Source organism: Musa acuminata, chromosome BXJ1-6 (genome assembly GCF_036884655.1).
Source record: "Musa acuminata AAA Group cultivar baxijiao chromosome BXJ1-6, Cavendish_Baxijiao_AAA, whole genome shotgun sequence".
NCBI lineage: Eukaryota > Viridiplantae > Streptophyta > Magnoliopsida > Zingiberales > Musaceae > Musa > Musa acuminata.
In genome coordinates, this window is record NC_088332.1 from 9,514,018 (window position 1) to 9,538,856 (window position 24,839).

The window sequence follows — 24,839 nt, forward strand, 5'->3', positions numbered from 1 at the left end:
ATCACAATTAGCGGATGTAAATTAACTTAGATTAAGAAGAATTGATGAGAAGGATGAATGTAATTCTGCTTAGTTGTTATAAGTTGTGTTGTAAATACGGAGGTAGCCGCGACGGGTGTCATTTTCACGTATAATTTAATGGTATAAATAATAAGAAATCCAACGCAGAGAGAGCAGTCTTACCACCCGCTCGCTTTGCTTTCCATTTCTTACACACCACATGCCAGCCGAGAGAGGCCGACGCACACCCCCACCATCCACACCCACCCTTACCCGTTCCGCCTCGCCACCTATTTATATATTGCCGATGCGATCTTCTTCCCCCTCCTCTTTTCCTCTCCTTTAGATAGCCAGGTATGTGTTTGATGTAAAGACCACCCCCCATTTCTTCCGGTTCGCTCCATCTCCCTTTGTTCCGTGAGGCGGGCGGAATTGGAGGAAGGAAAAGGAATCGCTAAAGCTAAAGAATAGTCCTTAATTTATTCGTTCGTTCATCGATCGAAAGGAGAGGAAGAGAACGATACGGAGAGACGGAGAGGGTAGGAGGCTTTTGTTCTCTTTATGTCGTTGTTATTGTTGTGGTTGTGGTTGTTGATGATGACGCTGAGGATCCTCTGATTCCGCCTTCCAGATCTTGGCAGCGCCTCCGATCTCTCTTCTCCCCCGTCGCATCTGACGCCGGCGCTTCGGATCGGTGAGCCCCTCCGTAGATGCGTTGTTTCTTTTGATTTCTTCTTGGGTTTTGTTTTTGCGCCGGTCGCAGACCGCGAATCCGATCCTCTGATTCTTTCCGTTCGGCTTGGATTGTATTCTGTTTCGCCTTGCCCGATTTGGCTGGGCATCGACGGCGAGCTCCACGGCCGGGTCTGCTTTTCCCGTCAGATCTGGCGTCATGGCTAACGTCTGGCGTCTTTTCTTCTCGCCTAAGCTGTCTAATCTGTTGGGAGAGTAGATGGAAGTCCTGGAATTGCTTCTCGAGATCGATCAGATCTAATTCGAATCAACAACTCACCCTTTAAAGTTGAATTCTTTTATATGTTCCATCAAATCGGTGGAACTTGATCTCCTATTAGTTATTGTGCATACCTGTCCTTAATTGTTGGTATTGTGCTTCATCCGATGATGATCGTGACAACGGGAACTTAAAGATGTTTAATTTGCAGAAAAGAGAATGCAGTCGGATCTTGGGAAGCTGTTCATTGGTGGGATTTCCTGGGACACAAATGAGGACCGCCTGCGGGAGTACTTTAGAAACTACGGTGAGGTGGTGGAGGCTGTGATTATGAAGGACCGCACCACCGGCCGTGCTCGTGGTTTTGGGTTCATTGTGTTTGCAGACCCGGCCGTCGCGGAGCGAGTTGTCATGGAAAAGCACTTGATTGACGGCCGAATGGTAAAGGTCTAACCGTTTGTCTTCTACCTTCTCTATTCTTTTCCCCACTTGAATGTATTTAGGCATCCTTGTAATTCCATATGCTTCATGCATTGCACTTTATGCAAATTACAATTATGCATTTGTGGATACAAGTTCATGGATTTTGAATTCTGAGAATTCTTGATAATCAGCAACATTTTTTCTTTTGTGATTCTGATGATCAGCAACTCACTAATGAACTTGTTAAACTGGCGATCGATTTCTCAGGTTGAGGCAAAGAAAGCTGTTCCCAGAGATGACCAGCAGATCCTTAATAGAAACAACAGCAGCATCCATGGTTCTCCTGGTCCAGGTGGTCGCACCAAGAAGATATTTGTGGGAGGCCTGCCATCTACCCTAACGGAGAGTGATTTCAAGAAGTACTTTGATCAATTTGGAACAATCACTGATGTTGTTGTGATGTATGATCACAACACCCAGAGGCCTCGGGGATTTGGTTTCATCACATATGACTCCGAGGATGCTGTGGACAGGGTACTATTTAAAAGCTTTCATGAGCTGAATGGTAAGATGGTTGAGGTCAAGAGGGCTGTTCCCAAAGAACTATCCCCGGGACCCAATATTCGCTCCCCTAGTCCAGGATATAACTATGGTCTGAATAGGGCAAACAGCTTTCTTAATGGATATACTCAGGGATACAATCCAAGTTTGATTAGTGGCTATGGGATGAGGATGGACGGTAGGTTAGGTCCCATTAGTGCAAGGAACGGCTTCACTTCATTTGGTCCTGGTTTTGGAATGGGGATGAATTTTGAACCTAGTTTGATCCCAAGCTTTGGAGGAAATTCAAGTTTTAGCAACAATATTGGTTATGGACGTGGTTTGAGCCCATATTACAGTGCCAACTCCACGAGGTACAGTAGTCCCATCGGTTACGGTGGGGGTAGTGCAAATGCTAGTTCGGGATTTAGCTCAGTGACTCGTAATGCATGGAGTGGTGGAGATCTTAACTATGGTACTAATTCTGCAAGTTCCAATGCCTATATGGCCTCAGGGAATGGGAGCCTCGGAGGCTTTGGCAATAGTACCATAAACTGGGGCAGTGCTACTCCTATATCAGCTCAGGTTGGGGGAGGCACTTCAAGCTACACTAGTGGGAATCTTAACTTTGGAGGTGGTGACAATAACTTCGATCTCGGTGGTGGCAGTTTTGGAAGGAGCACTGGTCCTAGTGTAGTGAAAACTTCCCTTTCTCCATCAAGTGGTGGATTTGAAGGATCCTATGCGGAGCTGTATGGTGGAAGTTCAGTTTATGGAGACCCTACTTGGCGATCATCATCTTCTGAACTTGGGGGCACTGGCTCGTTTGGTTATGGGCTTGGCACCGTACCTTCAGATATCATAGGCAAGGGCTCTGCTGGTTATGTGGGTGATTATAATGCTACCAATAGACAACCAAATAGAGGTAAGCAGTTTATTTAACTCTAATCAATTTGATTATATACGTATTTCTTGTTTACCCCTTGAGAAACAAAATAGTGCATGATCATGACGATAGATATGAAACATGTATGAACCAGATTTAGGTGTCATTATGAATGAACTATTTCACGCATCTTGTGGATCTTCAAGACCACTGAGTTATGTAATTAACTTTTCAAATTTTCAACTTTAGGTTTTAACTATGTAGTGAAATTCCATATATAAAGTTCATATTCTTTCTCTTAATTGTGATGTTGGTAAAAGATGTTGCTGCCTACTATTTCAATACTTGGTATATGCTGGGTATGTGTTTGCATATGCACATATCAAATCTTCATTAATAACCATACATTGTTTGCTAGATATTAAAGAACTGGTGTCATGTCACAAATTCAGCATTGAGCCTCACTTGGTTTATTTTTAATAAGCACCACAATACATATAGATTGCTGAATGATACCTGTTTGCTTCAGCTACCTATTATGGCGTGCTGAAATTTCAAGAAATCCTTTCATGAGATTATGATGAGTTGTTTATGCCCGTGAAGGAAAAATCTGCTAACTCCTCTAATTGATAAAATAAGTATTACAACATTGTTGGTAATAGCTACATATCTAACAGATGCGTTGAGAGAACTCAGTTCCAATTGTAGAAGATAATTTATACTGCCGAATTTATGTAGATGAACAGAAAACTGTAGGATCTATTAAATCAGAGCATATGCTGATCCTAGATACTACTGAAAAATACCTCTCACTACTACATTTGGCTTCCTGGGTGTCGATCCTGTCAACACATACAATCCACCTTGATTCTTTAACCTCCCTCTCTTTTTGTATGAAGCAGTGGCTCATGGCACTGTACGGATTGGCCGTATAGCAGAGTTTCCTTTATAAGTAAGAATGGTTGCACTGCCTGAAATATTAGTCATCCAGTGGTTGGTTTTATAGTCGCAAACTATATATTCGTAGTCCTGCTGACACAATTTGAAGTTTGAACAAAGCATTAGAAAACCATTTAATTCATTCACAAGAAGTCCTGTATTGCACCTAGTACACTTGACATGATCTTGATGTTGTTCTTTGCCTTGGAGAGCTGGAGCGCCATCAAAACTCTGAGCTTTCTTGATGGTCTTTGAGGTCCTGAATGCTGAGTTCCGCTTGTCTTGGCACTTTACTCAACAGAATTTCTCATATACGATTCCCTCTCAACATAGTGTTATCTTCACTTTTCAAACTGTTCACTATATAATTGCATGGTATCAATGAAAATGCTACTTGGTTACATAGGACCTTCCTAATCTTCTCTCAGTGGCAAAAAGGCTAAGACCAAATTTTGTTTTAAGTTGGTTTTTTTTGTGCATTTGAACGGAGTCAATCTTTCATAAAAATGCTTTCTTGAAAGACGGACGTATCTCAGGTATGTCTTAGAATCTTTCTCATGCATCATCTTTTTTATTTCAACCAATCATACACAGTCTTCAAGTGCATACAAGATGTACACTACCTTCTCCACATCTGAGCTTTCTGCAACTATGAGAAGGTTTCAGCTAGATATTGCAGGAGTGTGATCATTTGAATTTAGTTATCCAACACTACACAGGAACTTCTATTGTCCTTCTCCTGGTTGTCATACTGCCCTTGTTATGCCGACCCAACCATGACTCATACTAATTAAAAATTAGACCATCATCACCTCCTGGATCAAGTGCAAGTCCAACATGCACCCAATTGGATCTAAAATTAACACCAAATATGACTATATGAATTTCAGTCGTTCAAGCAAAAGACATTATGTATTTACAATAGTATATGATCAGTCTGAACTTGTCATATACAAAGGCCATATTAATCAGCACAATGAAAAATCCTCTGATATTTGTGTGACAAAGGGTCCTAGCATTTAAATCCTTAACAAGGAATAGTGTTTCCTAAACTCAGTAAATCTCTTATACCACATGGTTATCACACCCCAACTCACTGGTAGACAGTTGGATACAAAGAAGGGCTCTTTAAAGGCTTTACCTGCTTTAACTGATCAATTATAGAGTTTCTAAAACAAGTTTGTGATAGAATGCCTAATTTCCATCTTTAGAAATGTCAAAGATAACACCATAATGTTCACCATCACATCACATCCAACACAATTCTACTCGATTCAAAATAAAACATGATAGTATTTGGCATGCCACTCATCATATTGGTGCCCTACATCTATGGTACCCACATTCTCTGTTGTCTATAAATGGAAGCCAACATCTTCACCTGAATCTTTTTAGCAGATCAAACATGTCATTAAAATGTAATTGCACATATTTCAGCAAAATAACTTTATATTTTAATACAAACCCTTGCAAACATTAAGAATTCTGCCTCCCAAATCCCAAAAGAAATATTTTATAAATAGCAATGAATCCTAGAAATATGGCTCTACTAATTGTTGTACTAAAGGTCCTGTTAACTCTTGTAATCATGGTGGAATGGGACTGAGGGTTCCTATCAGTACCTGGGAAAATTTGTTTATCAGTAACAATTCATGTAGCCTCTATTACAACCCAATGGAGAACTAAGTAGCGAAGGCAACAAAATCTTACCTGAATGGCTGAATCTTTTTAGCAGATCAAGCATGTCATTAAAATGTAATCACACATGTATTTTTTCAGTAAAATCCTTTATTGTTTAAGACAAGCCCTTGCCAACATTAACCTGGAAGTATGCTCACAGGAACTTGTGTCTACAGGCATTTACGGTTGTTAAGATAAACCCAAATTTGGTGAATTGGTTTGTTTCGTGATTCCACCAAGTCAGATATTGACTTGCTTGAACATTATGTTTTCAGTTTCTTCATATGTTCTAGTACTTTTCATTTTCTAATATAAATAATAGAAGCTGTCCATGTTAAAATCAGATCGATAAGACCATATGATCCAGTTGTAAGGATAACTATGTTTTGCTTCTGCTTGTTGAGAGTTTATCGTTATGTTTCATCATATGATTCAGTTGTGTTGCAGTTTGTGTGGATCTCAGATGCAACTCTCTGAACCCTAGTGATGCACCAAGTAAATTAGGTAGAAGGTTTGCTCAACACCAGAACCATGAACTAATTATCTTAGTTTTAGGAAGCTATATGCCATTGATTACATATGGACACGGTTTTAAACAAATGCAAAAGCTTCAAGACGCTTATATAGGTACAACTAGAAACAAATGACTAATATGCAACTAAATAGAGGAGGCTGTCTTTTCCCTGAAGGTGATTTATAAAATAGACTCTATTCTGCTTCCGTATATTGTCTGGGTAATAAGTCACATTGTGTTGCCCCCTCTTTCTTATCTTTCCTTATGTGTTGCAATATATGTTGGTAAAGTATGTTTCCTGACAAACATGTTCTCATGGAGCTGCAGTTTTCTTTTCGAGTTTTATACGATAAGAACTGTTCCTTTATTATTATTTTTCTCTTCTGATATTTAATATTTGTTGCAGGAATTGCCACATAAGTTGACACATATTGAGGTCCAAGACTATGATAGGTGAACAAATTGCGACTCAGATGCATGACTTTGTGTTTTACATATCTCGTAAATTATATGGGTTAGTTAATTTTATAGAGCTAACCGTGGAGTTGTTTGGAAAAAAAAGAAGAAAATATTCAGATTCAGAAGATTCAAAATAAAGGTTCTTGTGTCGAGGTTTGGAATTCTGAGTTTAGTTCAAGCAGGTTTTGTTTCTTTCGAGTTTGATTGGGATGTAATCTTGTCAGTGGGTACATCCATAATTGTTCAGATTTATGCAACCAATGTGCCAAATAGACCTAGTAATTTTCTAAGAAAGGAAAGATAGCAAGCTCTGGTAATACCCGAGAATGGTTCTCGTCGGGAACTCTGTTATTCTTTTTTTCTTTCCCTTTTCTTATCGGTTTTACTTTTATCGGAGATTTGGTTGTCTTGTTAGTTTGGAACTCACATGGGTGCTTTCTGGTCCCAAAAAAAATAACTATACTATGTATTGTGATTGATTTTTGAAGTAACGTGCTTCATGTCATATGCAATGGATATGAATGTTTCACTTGATTTCGCTTTTGTTTTTGTATTTGTTGTGTGTTTGTGTGTGTGTGGCCATTGCCCTGTGGGTTATATGAGTATATGACATGCTTTGCATATCAAATATGTAAAGTTAAATCGAATATGTTTAGGAGGAAGATAATTGTGAAATACCAAAAAAGGAAAAAGTTATCTGCGTTTATATCATGTCGTATTAGGTTTAGACTATCAATAGGTTGACAGTTAACTCATCTCAGTTCCAATTGAGCATTGACTTGAACAACCATTCAGTAATTTCCCGAGGTTGAAGACGCCATGTTAGCCATAAATTATTTATGATAAAGCACACATATCCCTCCAATTATGTTGACTCTAATTGTGCTCTTCCCCTTCACATCTCTTTAAATAGTTCAGGTTTACCCTACTAATCTTGATTTAACAATAGCACTAAAACAATTATTACTATGTTATTTATGATGAAAAATCACATTTAAATCAACGAGTAAATGTTCTGTATCATAAAAATTTCATTATTTTCATGATATAACGAAGATACTTGATTAAATACCGATGAATATATAGATCTTATTATGGGAGTCGAATCGTTCAAGGTGAATCAAGCCAAATCATTTTTTTCGATTCGATTCGATTAAAGTAAGATCGTCTAAATGGAAACCATCTATCTAATCGAATTGATTCAAAATCAATTAATTATATTCGATTAATTGATTAATTAATTTATAAATATAAATAAATTTGATATATATATATATATATATTTATATATATCAAACCGGTTTTGAATTAGTTCAGCTCAGGTTTGGTTCCGATTTGATTCGATTTCCCAATTCGATCTGTACACGTCAGACCCTACGAGCCGTTATATATCTGAATCGCATTCGGGCGCTGTTCCTTTATTGGCGATTTGTTCTTTCGTCGGAGAGAAGCGAATCAGATCGAGCATCGGAAACCTCGCCGATCCCAGTCCTCCGATGTGAGAGTGAGAGAGAGAACTGTGGATCCCATGGCCAAGATCGACCCGTCGACCTCTTCCGCTCATCCCTCTGTGCCGATGGTCTCCTCTGGAGCATCAGTCGAAGGAAGGATTGCTTGTGATGGTGCGTCTTTCGATCCCTCTGATTTAAGTTTCGGCCTTCATCACAACCTGTGAAATATTTGGTTCCAAGAAATAGTAGACGTCGATCGGGGGTTCCTCCTCCGGCTCTCACATATGGGAGGGGAACTCCAGATCCCAAGGTCAAGATCGACCGTCGTCCTGTCCTCATCCCCTTCCTCGAAATGCGTCGCCTCTCGGAATTGAAAGCATAGAGAACCAACCAGTAGAAGTCAGTTGAGGTTGTTTCAGAAAATGATAATTTCTTAGATAGGTTTAATTGGAAAATCATGTGACGTGAGAAATTTCTACATCAAAGGTGGGTTGGCTTCATGATCATCATGAATCAATGGAATGATAAAACATATGGAAAGTTTTGGTGTCAAGTTAAGTCTTCAAGATTTAAGTATCAGCGAAATGATACTTACACTCCACCACTCGTTTCATAATTACATCAAATTTTAAAGTCTTAAACATTATCTGCTCGCTTGCATATGTGTGAGCAGACTCAAATATTAATACAATAATAATAATAAAATCATAAATCCTAACTAATCATTAAGGTTTATAAATGATCATATGTTTATGTTTAGCTAGGTTCAAAATATTTAAATTTTTATTAAGATCTTTTTAGATTTTTTTCTATGTTTTCATATGTCATTATCATTAATTATTATATCGAGAGGTCTTCTATTCTAGCATATGTTCATATCATCCTAATTGATTTTCTTTCGTTTATTGATAACATTAGAAAATTTTATCACATAAATAACTAATAAATATATTTATTATCGATATAAAAAAAGTTAAAAACTTAATATAGATTTTTGGTATAATTTTCTATATTAATAGAAAATTCATTTAACATACTCATTGTAGTTCTAACACTAATAACTATATTATATATATTAAAAAATTATCATAATAAATTTTTAGAAACTCTATCATAGAGTTTTTCTTAGTCAATAAAAATCTGATAAAAAAAATTTCTCTCTCTTTATTTTTCCATTAATTATCTTAATAAATAAATAGTTTCATAATTAATCTTTTAAGTATAAAAATCAAATTAATTTTAAAAAAATATTTATTTTAAATTTTATTCTATATTTGATAATTATGACTTATGATTTAAATTCATCTATGATTTGAATAATTTTGTATGTCATCCTTATTTTTATAAATTGATACTAAATTATTTTTTTATGATTTTATTTAAAATTTTAATCAAACTTAAATATTATTATAAGTTTTTCATATATACTGACTCAAATTTGTTTGGGATGCATATTTGATTCGCATTTATATATTCTTCTAATTATGTGCATAAAATGTGGTGGTGGATGCTGATACGGATACAGGTTTTATCCTGCTTCGCACGATTCGTGTTTGAACACGTGTCACGATCTCGTTTCAAGAAGCATGGACTCTTGGAGGCGGCCTGAAACCGGAACTGAGAGGGGAATTCCTCTTGGGCATGGCGACGAGAGCCGCGGCATCTCTCGCCGTTTCTACCCTCTTCCCTCCGCCAAATCGCGTTCTTCCTTCGAGCTCCGCGCGGATCCCCTCTAGCTCCGTGGTGAAACCTTCCGTCTTCCTCGCCTCCCCAGCTGCGATTCGAGAACCACGGAGTAGGAGCAGGAGGAGCACACGCGCCTATGGTTTCTCCGGTGAGATTTCTCCTCCCCAAAAGAAAAGAAATTTGCTGCCATTAAGCTGTCGTTCTTGTTTCCAGTTTTTGTTCTCTTTATCACAATCATGATTGTCGTAGAAGCCTCTTTACTATGTTAAGCCTGATTTTGGTCATTTCGCAACTCGACCACCGAGAAAGTTGGAATCTTGATGAAGTTTATTGCCATGTCATGCCGATTTGGTGTTGGAAGTCGTATCAAGTTGGGATTTTTTATGTTAATTTTGTAGGTAGGTATCTGAATATGTGATTTTGTTCGTTCAAGCCCTACTTTTTATGCAAACGATAGGAGTTATTTCCCTGGCTGGATTTTGGGAGTGAGTAGCTTAAATGATGCTATTTGTCTTCCTCAATTTTCTTGAAACAATAAGGGATGGAGCTCATGCCTATTTAATTTTCTCTCAGGAGCCAAGATGTCTGTAGCTGCACAGGAAACATCATTTGCTGTAAAGGTGAGGCATTTTTGTTTCAAAAAGATTAATACTTATGTAGTTGTCATTAATACATAATGTTTAGTAATAATGTGGATGCAGAAGAAGGCAGCTGAGATTTTGAATGATCTGAAAGGAACATCCATATTTCTTGTGGGTAAGCATCACCATGATCACTACCATCCTTTTTGGTCTTCCTCATATGAAGCATGCCTGCACAGGTTCCTATCTAAGAATCAAGAACTTGCTTCTGTTATTCATAGGGATGAATTGCACCATGAAAACTGATTTGGGGAAGATCTTAGCTGATGCACTGAGATATTGCTACTTCGATAGGTATGATCTTTGAGTTGACACCCGATGGATGGATGCCTCGACTAATCTTTAGCTAAATGCTTCATTCTTGTTTGTGCTATCACCAACAGTGATAGTTTAGTTGAGCAAGCCGCAGGTGGTGTCTCTGCTGCTAAATCCTTGAGAAAGGAAGACGAAAAGGGTTTTCGCGACTCAGAGGTGTGCCATGACTCATGACTTAATCATTCATATCATGCGATGCCATCGAGCTGAGAAAATTACATGCTAATAATCTTTTGACAGACTGAAGTGCTAAAACAGTTGTCCTCCATGGGTCGTTTGGTGGTTTGTGCCGGGGATGGTTCTGTGCAAACCTCGACAAACTTGTAAGCATGAATTATTCTTCCTGTGAAAGATCTCACATGGCAGCTCCATCGAGTTCCAACCATTATTAACCAAAGTCTCTTGACTGTGTCTTGTTTCTTCAAGGGCTTATTTAAGACATGGTATCTCGATATGGGTAGATGTTCCCTTGGATTACTTGGCAAATGAGATGCTGATGGGTGAGGTGTCATCACCTATCACAATAAATGCACCAGAGTCGGATTCATTCACAGAGGTAAGCCTCTCTTTGTGGACACCCAAATGAACATTCTTGGATATGTTTTTCGTTGTATGTTTCAATAAATTTTTATCACAAATTAATTTGATGAAAATTTCTGAACTGCTTCTGTCTTCTGTTTAATTTAATTTCTATTATTATGTCTCTGTGTAACGATATCTGGATGCATACAGCAGGTGCTGGAATCACTTATGCAGCAATATAATGATTTGAAAGAAGGGTTTGGTACAGCAGATACAACTGTTTCACTCCAAAGTAAACATATAGTTGTGTAGAAACTTAGTTCATACATAGTAGATCGCCTTTGTAACATTACCATCGCCTTAATCTTTGCAGAGGTAGCCGCTCAGCTAGGTTGCGAAGACTTCACGTCTGTCACCCCGGAGGTCATGGTCTTGGAGGTAAATTAGAAATGTAACAGAAATAGCATGATTACGATTCCTTGATCACGCAGTAAGGCTTTAAATATGCGGACAAAAATACCTGTTGCAGGTTCTGAAGGGACTCGAGAGGCTGATGAGTGTGAAGAAGATGATGGAAGCAGCTGCCAAACCATTTTAACCAAAGCCGTGCTGGATGTGATCAGGAAATGAAACAGGTTGAAGGCATTAGATAGACCTGAGCTGTTCGAGGGCCAGGCCGTTTTCATCAACAGCTTCAGGGAGCTGCTGCAATGCATCTGTAATTTAGAGACGGCTGATTCAATGGTAGAAATAGCTTTAGGCTCGTGGACGATATCCATTATCTTCTCTTTTACCTGTCCTTTTTGTTTAGTGGTACTAAAGTGCCAAGATGCAGCTAGCTACCTACCAATCAGTCACTCTGGTACTGAGGATGGAGTTCTGCAAATGGAGATTAACAGAGGCACGGCAGTTCTCCTGGTAAACTCTTATCCATGAAAGTAACAGAGATCTGATCTGGAACATAGTAGTCATGAGCAACCACTTTGTTATTGCTTTCCATCAGCAATGCAGAACACCAAAGCAGTTGAACATGAGAGAAAGTGATGTGTTTGGAATGCAGAACACTAAAGCTTTCGGATTTTCCATGTGTTTGGGGACAAACAGGACCTGAACTTTCACACAATGAACATAGACTTTTTGAGTTGGGAGTTTACTGTGACCAAAGTAAAAAAAAGCCTATATATATATATATATAACAAAATCTATGTAGAAGCTGGTCCAAGTTTAGTGCACAGGCAAATGCATTTGGCGAGGAATATGCTTTGGGATCATGTGGCATGGTCTTCTTTACAAGATGCTAAGTAAAAAGGAAAAAAAAATCAACAGATATTAATCTATATAAATTCTATAAAAAATAAGTGTCATGGGAAAATGTTATTGATGTTCAAGTCAGTCCGACATGGTTTAAACCCATGTAAGGTCGATCATCCGAGATGTCTCTGAGGTGAAAATATCAAGCTTTCGAGAAGATTACTTGAGGTGTTTTCGGGAAAATGTTATTGATGTTCAAGTCAGTCCGACATGGTTTAAACCCATGTAAGGTCGATCATCCGAGATGTCTCTGAGGTGAAAATATCAAGCTTTCGAGAAGATTACTTGAGGTGTTTTCGATATGAAAACGTTGAACTCCTAAGAAAATCATTCGATTTAATCATCAATGATAAAAAAAAAAAAGATCCATTGACAATGTTAAAAAGTAAGTTTTTTATAGTTGGTAGTGAAGGAACTACACGTGGAGAAGGTAATCTTTAATCGTTTCTAATAACCTCAATTTAATTTTTTATCCATGATAAGTGCGGAATCAACCAATAATCAGCATGTCTTTGGACTAATGTCCACACAAACAGATCAATGGATGGCCAGTTTTTATCTTCTTTTTTCAACCAGAATGTCACATGCAAAACATGTGTCAAATAGTGATTAATCGATGATATCTCAATAGACAAATGCAGCATTTGCTAAGGATTATTCTTATGCTATGGGGTCATGTGGGGAAGTCATCATATGCGACCTTATTTGCTATATATTATGGAACCGAAAGATAGCCGGGGGCCACTTCCTAGGTTTCGAGATCCTTAAACCTTACCGTTTAAGGGGTTTAATCTTGAAAGACAAACCATATGGCTTGCTCAAACAAATCTTTTTTTTCTTAATAAATGATTGTAGATGATAGGCAAGCAGTTAAGATTTGACCCAAACAATAAAAGAACCAATAGCATGTAGCTAATGAGTAAATGTCACGCTTGGCATTGATGAGTTGTTGGCTGAGATATTAAACTTAATCCAGCTGTGTGAAGTTTGCTTGTCTTCCAAGTAAGATATAGGTCAAAGGGTGATGCTGACTTAAGACAAGTAGTGCAAGTTGACCAAAGGACTCATTTGCTACATTTTCTAAATAACCTTTGAAAGTCAAAAGCAAAGAAGATGCAACAACAACAACAACAAAAATGAACAGAAAAACACACTCCCAAGTTCCAAAGGATTCATAAGTATTGGCATATTTCTGAAAATATCAGTCGACCAGCATTTTCTCAAGAAGAATGTAGATGGTTTTTCCAGGCAGAAGACCTTAAGAACAAGCTCAAAACATTGGAGATTAAACCTTTGTTCATGGCATTAAGAATGGGATGCCTTCATGATGAGACTCCAAGGGTTTCCCTGGCATGTACAGACCAACTTACTCGAGAGAGATGTAGGTAGGTGTTAAGAGAATCTTGAGTAGCACATTAGGAAGAGAAATGCAAGCTTCAGAGTTCTTTCCAGGAAACCATGTGAGAAAGGACTTATGCAGCAGTTGTGGTAGGTAGGAAAGCCAATGTTTAATCTTCTCCCTCAGCATGTGACATATGGCACTTGGATGAGAAGAATGCAGTGACCTGATCACACAGGAAATCCAGTTCTTATTAATGAACCAGAGGTTTAGGTGAGGGAAGCCTGAGAGTACCAGAAGCAAATATAGTAGTGTATTCAGGGATGAGATCAGCCAGCTTGTGCTTCAGACAAGTAGTATTGACAGGAACAACTTTTTAGAGGTATCATTCTTGTCTATATCTTCACTCATCACTTGTCAGGCCTCCATTTTAAACAAAACATAATGATGATGCAAAACTGTGGTTATGAGATTGGCAAAGCCAATAGGTGAGTGTCAAGTTTGGTACAAGCAAATCAATACAGCAAATGGAGAAAAGGGTATTGCTTTCAAGTATAAAGGTACATCACTGTATAAGCTTAGAACTCTGTTGTCAAGACATGGAAGAAGCACAAGGTTTTATCGAGTAAGACATTCAAGAGTAAATTCATCAATCAAATATCAAAATATTCCATCCATAAGTGGCTAAGTGGGGTTTCCCAACAATTCATATGCTAATTAATTTGGACATAATAATCAAGTTCTAAAAGAAATTGCAACTGAGCTATTGTGAGCAATCCAAAATAATACATACCTGCTGCATTAGGAGGCACAAGGACAGGACATTCAGAGGAGGCAGATCCCAATGTTGTTTCAGTGGGCAAAGCTGAAAGAATTGTATCCCATATGCTGATAGATCTTTCATAATTTCTTCACCTTCGATGCTTCTTGTGGTAATAGACCAAATAATTAGTACCAAATAGAACCAAAGGCTCCATGATGCCTTGTATATTGTGGTTGGTGGAAAGGTTAGACAAGCTATCCAATGTCTTTCTTCAATAAAACGTAAAAAAGAAAAAGGGCTAACAACAGTAGATTCCCTCCGAAAGGACTTGTTCGACGCAAAGATTCACTTGGCAACGTTACTTGACCTAAAAAGAGTATGGAACACAAGGTCTTTCCTACGAAGATCCTGTTGGTGATGCAGCAAGTAATCACAAACTACGCAAACTATGTGCGTAAAATGCATGTTCCGCATTAACCAATCAAAATATTTAAATTCAGATTTACCAGTAACATGCAGCATAAAAATTACTACGGAAGAGAAAGTTAGAAATATAATGTAGACATTGACTATTAAAAGTACTGAAAATTTGAACATGGGATTGGTTGTTCTCTATCTCTACTCACATACCAACAACCTCATCAAGAACTCAACGATCGAAAGCATGTACACCACGATATCGGGACAAAATCATCTACCGAAAGGTTGAAGAAAACAATTACTGAGATAGTGTTAATGTTACATACAGATCAGGGAGCAGCACCCTTTAAACTTAGAATCCTTCTTGCTGGCTCTGTGAGCTTATGTTCTTGGAAACACTCCCAGTATCTTTCCCCTTCCCAAGTTCTCAAGAAGCTTCTTTGCACCATCCACCTCCATCCCCACTAGTCTCTGAAGGTACCCGCAAGCTCCTGCAGCCACCATCTGCTTCCTGCATTTGCTCGACTGCGAAATCAATGCCAATACCGATATCGCATACCTCTTATCCAAATCACGAACTAAAGGATCAAGGAGCTGAACCACATTAACAATCCCCTTCTCCTCCTTCCTCAGTAATCTTTGGTACTCCGGGAATGACATCAGAGAAGCCAAAGCCCTCGTGGCAGCTTCCTTCTCCTCCCCAGTTTTGGCTTCCAACATGCGAACCAGTAGAGGCACCGCATCCCCGAATTCCTTCCTCGTCCTCCCTATGACCGAACCCAATTCAGCGACTGCCTTGGCTGCCTCTGTTCTTGTTCCTGGCTGGCTGTTCTCCAGTGCAGAGATGACACGAGGAAGCAAACCAGCGGTGGCAACGATCTCAGCAATGTACCTAAAAGATGCCAGATTTCCTAGTAAGCCGATTGCAGCCTCGAGGTTTTGACCATCTCCGCTGCCGCTTGCTTCCCAGTGGTTCTTTAGGCATTCCAAAGCGCCTTCTTTGAAGATAGATAGCTTTATGCTCTGCGATTCTTCGCCGGCTGATAGATTACAGAGGCAACCGACAGCGTTCGCTTGGGCAAGAGGGGTCCCGAAGGCCAAAACCCTAATGAGGACGGGGACACCGTTCTCTTCCATGAAGTTCTGCCGGAGTTCTTGAACCATTGCGAGGTTCTTCAGCACTGCGGCTGCGGTGGCCTGGGCGGAGGGCGTTCCTGAGCGGCAGATCCCAAGGAGGGCTGCGATCCCGCCGCGGGACCCGATGATGACCGCGTTTTCCCAAGTTAGCGTTAGGGTTTGGAGGGCCACGCAGGCCTTCTCCTTTGCGGCGCCTCCCTCGGACTCCAGGACGCGGGAGAGGTGATTGAGGAGGGGCGGGCCTTCCGCCAGCAGGAGATGGCGGCAGCTCTGCACGGCCGAGATCCTCGCGATCGCCGCCGCGGCTTTCTCCCTCGTCTCGTGGCAGGAAGCGGAGCCAGCGGCGGAGTCGAGGAGACGGACCAGCGCCGGCACCAACCCGCTGGCGGCGGCGACTACGACGTTCTTGTCGTCCTCGCGAAGCAGGTCGAGCAGAGAATCCAAGGCAGCGATCCTCGAAGCGGAACTCCCGATCTGGAGGCGGGTCACGAGGCTTCTGGCCTCCGCCCGGACGGACTCGAGGCGGGAGCTCCCACCCGCTGCCTCCAGCGGCGGCGACGGCGGGTCGAGGAGGGCGCCAGAGCCGAGCAGGACGTCGGCGTCGGCGGCTAGCTGGTGGAGGGCGGCGGAAGCGGCCGCGATATCGCTCTGGGTGCGGAGCCTGGCGGCGGGAGGGTCAGGGGAACGGCAGCGGATGGCGAGGGCGAGGGCTGGGGCGAGTGTCAGGGCGAGGGAGCGAAGAAGGTCCGAGGCGAGGGGGTTAGGGGGGTGGGCGGCGAGGCCGTCGAGGGCCGCGGACAGGCGGGAGACTGCGGCGGCGACGGAGGACCAGAGGCCGCGGAACGACTGGGCGGCGGAAGCGGCGGCGGAAAGGGAGGCGAGGAGGTGGCGACAGCGGGGGAGCTCGTCACCATCGTCGGCGGGGAGCGCAGCCTCCATGGTGGCAGCAACACGGGGGCACATCGGGAAAGCAGCGAAAGGACGAATAGCAGCCGCAAGTCACAGTGTTCACAGTGGAATCCAAACCGAAAGCCAAAAGAAGCGAAGGAATCAAAGCCGGTGTAAAGCGGAGGCAAGGAGTCGCCGTCATCTTTCCATCCACTTCTTAAAAGACTCGACGACGCCGGGTGAATGGGTCCCACGTGCACATCACCAATCGGGTGATTAAACTCGGCGGTGCGTTTCTGGGTTTAAACGGGCTTGGGTTAGGAAACAGGTGGTTTCAGGGGAGAACGCATGTGCAGGGCAGAGGAAGAATGATGGGTATATTATGGGTGCACCTTTTAAGCCTTTTTGGCTTTGACGTGGATGTCACGGTGGCGTGGCTCGTTGACCCGTGGAAAGGAGGATGCCATTTTGTGTTGACTTTGGGAAATGTGATTTTGACCCACCGATTATGCTTCCACAGTATACGATTTTGGTGACATTATTTCGGCATCCATTCATGAACAAACGTTGGGAATTTGCTGGAGAAAATGCAGTGTCCACCAACTAATGCAGGAGAGCCAATGATGGTAGGAGAAATATTTTGTGCGTTAATTGTTACTGCTTCTTCTCATGAAGTCAGTCAACTTGCAGGAAGCTGGTGGCAGGGCAAACATCAATTGTTGTGGCAAGTGAAGAGAAAGATCTGCAAAGGTAAGAAAACAAAGATAATAGAGAGAGATTCTCGTGGAATAGACGAGAGTTTGACATCTTGAGTTGGCTCAAGAGAGAGATGAGACATGATTATGAGAATAAATCAAAAGGCAGAGATTTCTAACTCATAAGATGCTAATACATAGAACATTAGGACAAGTATGCATGTATATAAGAGTATATATAATTCATGGACTAGAAAATTATATATATACCTTGATTTGCTTAACATGTACTGCACATATTAAAAAAACTATTTTGGAGGGGTATAAGAGGTACCTTCCAATAATTAAGCTGCCAGTAAAATATGATTAGCACATGGCCAACATTAATGTAATGATCTTACCATGAAGTTGCAGAGAGAGAAGATTTTGGCATGACTTGATGCCTGATCATGTGGATGTAGATTCTGGTTTCACTCAGGCTAAAGTATGGCTTTTTGCCTGCATGAACAAACAACAGGCAAGATTCATTCAGATGAACAGCTCACAAATGACCCTGGAATTATATTCACCTGATTGAAACCACTGTCAGTCTGGCAATCATTCACAGAAAAAGCATTTCCAGATCTTTGCAGCATATAAGAGAATAAAGTGAGCAACTGTTTAAGAAGAATTTCCAAGACTCGATGCTCTTTAGTGGAAGACACAGTTGCATGTGCTTATGGAGATATGAAGTGATAAAGACTGACATATTAATTACAGAATCTAGTACTCATGCAGCATGCATTACTTTCAAAGATGTGACCACCTTCTGCTCTTTCTTCCTCCCATATATTACTCTGCAAACACCTGTCAGTGTTCTGATCACTGGTTCACCTGGAAATTGCTCTTGACAGGGCATAGACAAAGCTAAGCCCAATGTTGAAAGCTGTGTAACAGAGCAGTGACTGTGGTGTTGCTGTTCAATGACTCCAATCCATCGAATGAAAGCTTTAATGTCTAAGCTATCAGGTGCCATGTATGCTTCGATTGATTGGGTTAAGATTTGGGACAGAGTAATGCAGGCTAAGTGCTCGTCTCTTCAGAATAAACAGTAAGAACCTGCACAAAGGGTCACGCAATTTGGAGGGAGCAAGTGGTGGATATCATTGATATCTATTGGATTCCAATGGTATAGCCACCAGGCATGACAAGACAAAAAGTTCATGAAGATACACATTTTTTCCAGAAAGATTTGGAGTCCTTTTCCAACTTTGAGCAAGTTGCTAATCCTTGTGACTTGGATAAAGTCATCTCCTGCCAACTTGAAAGACCTAACAAGGTCAATGTATCTCTTGTCAACTAGAACTGTTCCCAAGGATTAAACTAGGAAGATATTGCTAACTTGATGTCTCTCTTTTTGTGCACAGGATTGTGTAGTTGCAGAAAACTGATCCGAGAAGATCAAGAGAATATGTTCTGCAAGGAAGAAAAAGTCAAAAACTATGCCTCAGAAGAAATATTAAGCCTTAATTCTCACTCGGGCATTATAAATAGGGGTACTCACATATGAAATTGTGGAGCAGAAGAAGGGTCTTCCATGAGGATAAGAGTGTCTTTGTCAAGCCAAGGATGACTTGCCTACAGTCTCTTAAAGGATGCATGCCATCGAAGCACATCATGAATTGTATTGAGTTTTCTGTAGGCAGTCTCCTTGGCTACTCTAAGAGGCTTTTATCCTTCATGCTGGACCCAGAACTCTTCTTCATTGTCGCTAACCCTACCTGGTACTTCATGCAGCAGTGCAGAACCAGAAGCCACCATGTGAGAGAGAGATCAGGTTTTAGCTTCTACAGGTAAACTAGTTCGATAATTAATACCTGCGTCAGGTGTTGCACGGCTGAGAAAGTTCTTCCAACTTCAACCACGATCGTCGATGATTTGTCATCTCTCAGCTAGGTATTTGGGATCATTTGGCCAAATGATAACGAGTGATGAGATGGGAGGCTTTATTGATTGATCTGCAAAATCCCAAGCACACTGAAAACTGCGCAATGCAAAGTAATCAGATACTAAAGAATCAATTGTAGGCAGAGATTTGAATGGAAATGGAAGCAATCACAAAGCTGATCACGCCACTCTGCAGCAGAGACAGGCAGATTAAAAAGTCGATCTGCATGTATCCCATGTGAAGAGAGGACCTTTTCTTGAGGTCATGACTGCATTTATGATCGACGATTGGCGACACCAGGGAGAAGAGCATTTAAAGAAGGGAGGGGAGATCGCACCAGCATGTCAAGGTGGTACGGGAGGGCGGCGTCCGAGTTCAACTCCGCCGTGATCCCCTCATTGCTCTCGCCGCTGGCCCCCACGAGGTGCGGCCGCGGCAGCGACTGCTCGGCTTGTCCGCCTCCCCCCAACGAACAGCTCCTCAGCGAGGCGGCGATCGTCTCGATGTTGGGGGCCGTCATCGCCGAAGGCGAAGCCCACAGCCGATGCCAAAGGAGAGAGAGAGAGAGGCAGTGTAGTGAACGAAACGAAAGCAGAGTAGGCCTGCCTGCCAAAAAAGTTATATTAAGGTTATATACAGTCCCCTAAATTAATTGTCCTGACATCCATATTAAATAATGATGATGATAAATAATAATAATAGTAATAATAATAATAATAATATAATAGTTAAGTTCTCCCGGAATGATCCAAGAGATGCCCAATAAACATGCTCATGTTTTAATGTTCACCCACAGATTCCCAAACTCCAAGAGAAGACCAATAAACATGGCCATGTTTTACTGGTCAACACCCACAGACTCCCAATCTGGAAGGAATAATATCAATGCCTAACTTTTAATATGTAGTCAAAGTGACAGCTGAAGACAGGCTGGGCCACAACATTAAATCAAAGACTGATATCAACATCAGATCAAATCCACCATGTAAAACGTGCCACACTGGGGCAAAGAACTCATCAACTCAGGTAAACACATTTGCTTATCCTATTTGTCAGCAGACACCAAACACATTTTTATATTTCTTTCAAGCAATTTAGTTTCCTAAAGCTTTTCATGCACTGATAACACAACAATTTAGCGGAATAAACATTTAGGATAGTAGAAAATATGCTATTCCCATTGAAAACTTTTATCCTCATATAATTTAAGAGGGGGGGGGGGGGGTGCAGCTTCTTAACCACTTCATTCTGATATCAGCAGTATAATCGATCAGAGGAAAATTTGCTTGGAAGCAATGTCAAACTGTGCTTTCCATCAATGGAAAAATTATATCAATGCAACTCATTGTACCACCCTAAGAACTCAGATATACATATTGTTCTTTCTATGCTCTACAGTTCAGATCAAGCAAATACTGTTCCTTCCATATTGTTCTACAGTTCAGATCAAGCAAGTAAAGTGCTGATAACCATCCATATCCTTCCTTCTCATGGAAAAATAGAAGTGAAGAAACTCAGCGCAAACTAACAGTGAGTGGTGATCACCGGACACATTACTGCATGGATAGCAAAATGGTAACTTGATCCTTGCCAACTTCTAGTTTCCTGCATAGAAAAAATTACATTACTAAGCAAAAAAAAAGCAATATATTGATACGGATCATAGTTGAAAGTAGTAATCTTGCCACAAAGACAAAAAAAAATCACGAGAAACAAAAGGCATATTACTTGGTTCCCTTAAGATTTCACAACCCCAGCAGTCATTGTTTAATCTGGCTCAGAAGGTAATAAATATTTCAGGAGGTATAGCAAAAAATCTCCCATTTAAAATGACAAGACTCGTGATAAGATTTAGAAAACCACTGAGTAGCTTCTGAAATTATTGACTGGTAAAACAGAAGCCCATTACTCAGCTTTGTTACTCTATGCATCCAATCTCAACAACGAAGTGTATACAAGTGTTATTCAATAGGTAGTACCATCCCAATATGATAATAGCACAGAGAATACGTACAATCGAGACATTCAACTGAAAGAAAGTTAGGTGCCAAAGCACAGCTCCTTGCTTACAATAATTAATACAAATTCCAGAGTTCAACAATGTATTCATTCAACAGCCCTCTTCCTTTAAGCTCTATCTAGAAGCCAAAATAACTAGTGATAAGCACAGCCCCTTGTAGTCTTGACTGAATGCAAAGCTATCATCTTGAGAAAAAACTGTGGGTTCGTTCCTTTATGATGTAATAACAGATATCACTGATTCATCTCCTTTGACAGTAATGTATTCACTTTTCACTATTCCTATGTTCTTATAGCAATGGATGGCTAGGGTGAGGCTACACAACCCGAGTCTTGGTGGGCAAAGTACAACGTGTGATTTGTTTTTGCAAATACACCTGCATTGTGCTACTGCCTACAGAAATCTAAACTGATGAGAAGTAACCAGTAGAAAGAATAACATGAATATCAAGATTTGCAAACAGCATGAGAGGCGCAAATGGACAAAGACACGAAAGCTAATAACCCTGGACAAGAATTATTATCCGGTTTTTGGATTTACTTGTGCAAATGAACAATCTATTTCAGTTTTTGGATTTATCCAGCTTTTGCAAACAGAAAAATCTATTTCAGACCAAGTAAATCACAAAATAAAGCCTACAGATAGTTAAACTCAATACAAAGAGCTCCTTCATCTGCTAAATATCGACCATATAAAGACTCCTAATTCTGCAGCATTCATCATAATGCCTAAAATTGTTTCACCAAAAGGAAACTAATAGTGACAATAATCTGAGAATCGCAAGGGCGAACTTACGAACCAGAACACCATTGATTACGCATATAGGTCATCATGTTTCAATTGGACGATATCCAATTGAGGGTATTCAATAATTCGCATAGGATCCCATCCCTAACGATAGGATGAACATCAGATCAAAAAGAATTGCCAGTAAAAGTTACCTTCTTTGAGCCTCATCTCATTTTACTCACTGTCATCGCTGTCATCCTCGTGCTGATCAGGGTCGAAATAAGCCCCCGGAGGCGGAGGCTCCCGTCGCCGCGTCCTTGAAGGCAGGATGTTCTCGAGATCAACCTCCGCCAGCGGATCATCGACGAAATCACTGTCATCGTCCTCCTCTCCGACAATCTCGTCGCCACTACCCACATCGCTACTGTCGTCGCTGTCCTTATCATCGCCCCCGTCTTCTTCTTCCTCCTCCTCGCCCTCCTCATCGACCGCTATCCCTTTACCCTTGTCCACCGCGGTGAGCACTCCCTTCCCCTTATCGACAGCGGCGTTCCGGTCCCCATTAGCGTCGGCCGGTTCGTCCTCGTTGGCGCCGTCTTGGGTCGGAGGTGGAGGATCAGAGGCGACCTCGAGCTTCCGATGCTTCGTCTCTTCTTCCACGAGGGCTTCAGAGTCTGGCTTGCGCTTGGAGGGTGGCAGGGGATTCGATTCTGGTTTTACGGTTTGGGGATGGGAATGGGGCTCGACATTGGTCTCACCCTCAGCCATGGAGATTAGGGTTTTGGGAGGGTAAGAAACGGAACACCCCCACCTCTTCTCTTAATAGAAGGGCTGCACTTTTGTGGGGAAACCCCTAAACATTTTTGAAATGTCATATTTTGACATCAGAATGTGTTGTGGGATTAGAAATGATAAGTAAATTGCATAGCAAATATCAAAGTTGCGTTAGTATAATAAGATAATTACATAACTTATTTCTTAAAAGAAAAAAGATAATATATTAAGTGAAACACTTTTACAAGCCACAAATCGTCTCATATATTATATTTTTCAGTTAATGTATTATCTTTCTGTTAATATAAACAGTAAGTATGATCGAACGTGGATTTTTGGTATTAAAACAGTAAGTCGATGGTCACACTAATTATCCTATCTAAACGTATGAATTACGTATGAATTGTTACTGAACTTTACACCATGGCTGGGACTCAACACGGTTTGGTTCGACTCCGAATGTCCAAGGAGGCGCCCACGAAGACTCTAGGTCGATCGTCGGGTTGGGTCAAGCGGAGCAGGTCATTGTTTGCTTCCTCGTCGTAGGGCCCTGCACACATGTCGAAGTCAGGGGGATGTTTTCCCGACCCGACCTCTCCGAAGGTCAAGTTACTGGAGTTGGATCTCACTCAAAGTACTCTCTCAAGTTATTCCAAAAAAAAGCCTCCCCTAGTGTAGCTAGGTAGTTGGCTCTTATACCTATGCACGAGGGTTGATCATACAGGGTTTATTTAATGACTGCAAACGAGTTAGCACTAAGAGGGAGTGTGAATTAGTGCAACGGATAAAATCATGTCAGTTTAAAAATCTTTCGTATGATAAAACCGTTCTCAGAAAGATATTAAATTTCAAAGCGTTCATAAGAGTGTAATGAGAAAGCAAAGCAAGTAAGGAGGTTTGTAGCGAGGTAAATTGCACAAAAGAAAAATAAATCAAATTTTTATAGTGGTTCGGTCGTCGTGACCTATATCCACTCTCGATTCCTCTTCCGTCGAGGCTACCGGTATCCACTAACAGTCATCCTTCAATGGGTGAAGACCAACTGTCCTCTTACAACATTTTCTCATTTTCACATGTTTAGAAGATAACCTTTACAAGTCACTCTTTTACAAAGTATTCCCTCACACACCTTTCTTAAGACTAACTCTAAGTACTAGGAGGAGGAAACTTAATATTTGTTTTGGTAGAGTTTACTCAGTTTTTTTTCTCTAGAATTCTTGCTCCTTTCTTGCTGCCCAAGTAGGGATTTATAAGCCCCAAATGGTTTAAAAAATGGAGCATAAAATTCAGTCTTTCAGGTCTTCTGGGTACGGACGGTACCACCGCTTGCACTGGATAGTACCATCGCATGTAGCCTGACACTAGGTGGTACCATCACCTGACAGCCTCGGAAACCAAGTTTTTCGAGTTTTCCAACTCACAGGCAGTTCTACTACCAGACTCAACATTTGGGTCATTGAATGAGCCTCTCAATGAGCCCAAATCACTCCTAGTTTAGGCCCAACTGACCCCTAATTGAGTTGGCATTGTTTTCACCCTAATATCGACTCAATTAGACCTAAACTAACTCGATCTAGACATAAACGATTCTAAGCGAATCCCATATTGTATGGCATGTCATTGATTCATCCGGCGCTTCGTTTGATCCTTCGACACATCGTTCTCTTTTGTTGCTTTTTGCCCAATCGGCATGTTGACTCCGCAACTCTAATTTCCTTGGCGTAATATCCGCTCTTCTTGACCCAATGCTCGAATTCATGGACCGAAGCCTTCTACCGATGCGTCGACCGATCCTCCAGCCCGACATCCGATCTTCTGACATGTTTGC

The 24,839-nt window shown here is 41.0% G+C and overlaps 4 protein-coding genes across 10 annotated transcripts; 2 read left to right on the forward strand and 2 right to left on the reverse strand.

Moving 5' to 3' along the window:
- Window positions 1-225: 225 nt before the first annotated feature.
- Window positions 226-6,927, forward strand: LOC135676109 (heterogeneous nuclear ribonucleoprotein 1-like). 2 transcript variants are annotated; one of them, XM_065186941.1, is made up of 5 exons: window positions 226-539; window positions 632-694; window positions 1,164-1,399; window positions 1,643-2,840; window positions 6,341-6,927. In XM_065186941.1, exons 3-5 carry the CDS (start codon window positions 1,172-1,174, stop codon window positions 6,352-6,354), a joined length of 1,440 nt encoding a protein of 479 aa, XP_065043013.1. In that variant the 5' UTR covers window positions 226-539; window positions 632-694; window positions 1,164-1,171; the 3' UTR covers window positions 6,355-6,927. The 2 variants fall into 2 exon arrangements, with proteins under 2 accessions (XP_065043013.1, XP_065043014.1); XM_065186942.1 differs by having other exon boundaries at window positions 230-539; window positions 1,164-1,393.
- A 947-nt stretch (window positions 6,928-7,874) lies between these two features.
- Window positions 7,875-11,782, forward strand: LOC135676110 (probable inactive shikimate kinase like 1, chloroplastic). Of its 3 annotated transcripts, none has more exons than XM_065186947.1 (11): window positions 7,882-8,015; window positions 9,370-9,678; window positions 10,104-10,150; window positions 10,232-10,286; window positions 10,393-10,465; window positions 10,555-10,642; window positions 10,727-10,809; window positions 10,913-11,042; window positions 11,219-11,300; window positions 11,382-11,446; window positions 11,538-11,782. In XM_065186947.1, the coding sequence occupies exons 2-11, from the start codon at window positions 9,486-9,488 to the stop codon at window positions 11,604-11,606; spliced, it is 885 nt and encodes a 294-aa protein (XP_065043019.1). In that variant the 5' UTR covers window positions 7,882-8,015; window positions 9,370-9,485; the 3' UTR covers window positions 11,607-11,782. The 3 variants fall into 3 exon arrangements, with proteins under 3 accessions (XP_065043021.1, XP_065043019.1, XP_065043020.1); XM_065186948.1 differs by having other exon boundaries at window positions 7,890-8,015; window positions 11,222-11,300; XM_065186949.1 differs by lacking the exon at window positions 10,104-10,150 and having other exon boundaries at window positions 7,875-8,015; window positions 10,215-10,286.
- A 3,184-nt stretch (window positions 11,783-14,966) lies between these two features.
- On the reverse strand, window positions 14,967-20,398 carry LOC103987510 (vacuolar protein 8-like). Of its 4 annotated transcripts, none has more exons than XM_065186944.1 (5): window positions 19,826-20,398; window positions 19,418-19,558; window positions 19,105-19,327; window positions 17,259-19,016; window positions 14,967-17,162 (listed from the first exon to the last, which is right to left on the reverse strand). In XM_065186944.1, exon 5 carries the CDS (start codon window positions 16,939-16,941, stop codon window positions 15,223-15,225), a length of 1,719 nt encoding a protein of 572 aa, XP_065043016.1. In that variant the 5' UTR covers window positions 16,942-17,162; window positions 17,259-19,016; window positions 19,105-19,327; window positions 19,418-19,558; window positions 19,826-20,398; the 3' UTR covers window positions 14,967-15,222. The 4 variants fall into 4 exon arrangements, with proteins under 4 accessions (XP_065043016.1, XP_065043015.1, XP_065043017.1 ...); XM_065186943.1 differs by having other exon boundaries at window positions 19,418-19,584; XM_065186945.1 differs by lacking the exon at window positions 19,105-19,327 and having other exon boundaries at window positions 19,418-19,584.
- A 385-nt stretch (window positions 20,399-20,783) lies between these two features.
- On the reverse strand, window positions 20,784-23,029 carry LOC135676111 (uncharacterized). Its single transcript, XM_065186950.1, has 2 exons — window positions 22,450-23,029; window positions 20,784-21,093 (listed from the first exon to the last, which is right to left on the reverse strand). The coding sequence occupies exon 1, from the start codon at window positions 23,003-23,005 to the stop codon at window positions 22,472-22,474; it is 534 nt and encodes a 177-aa protein (XP_065043022.1). The 5' UTR covers window positions 23,006-23,029; the 3' UTR covers window positions 20,784-21,093; window positions 22,450-22,471.
- Between the last annotated feature and the right edge of the window lie 1,810 nt (window positions 23,030-24,839).

What these genes read in the sequence shown, in the direction of transcription:
- LOC135676109 (XM_065186941.1), top strand. Translation starts at nt 1,172, where the DNA reads ATGCAGTCGGATCTTGGGAAGCTGTTCATTGGTGGGATTTCCTGGGAC. An exon ending in TTGACGGCCGAATGGTAAAG is followed by an intron (nt 1,400 to 1,642) that starts GTCTAACCGTTT and finishes TCGATTTCTCAG; the next exon opens with GTTGAGGCAAAGAAAGCTGT.
- LOC135676110 (XM_065186947.1), top strand. Translation starts at nt 9,486, where the DNA reads ATGGCGACGAGAGCCGCGGCATCTCTCGCCGTTTCTACCCTCTTCCCT. An exon ending in AACATCCATATTTCTTGTGG is followed by an intron (nt 10,287 to 10,392) that starts GTAAGCATCACC and finishes TGTTATTCATAG; the next exon opens with GGATGAATTGCACCATGAAA. An exon ending in CGGAGGTCATGGTCTTGGAG is followed by an intron (nt 11,447 to 11,537) that starts GTAAATTAGAAA and finishes TACCTGTTGCAG; the next exon opens with GTTCTGAAGGGACTCGAGAG.
- LOC103987510 (XM_065186944.1), bottom strand. Translation starts at nt 16,941, where the DNA reads ATGTGCCCCCGTGTTGCTGCCACCATGGAGGCTGCGCTCCCCGCCGAC.
- LOC135676111 (XM_065186950.1), bottom strand. Translation starts at nt 23,005, where the DNA reads ATGGCTGAGGGTGAGACCAATGTCGAGCCCCATTCCCATCCCCAAACC.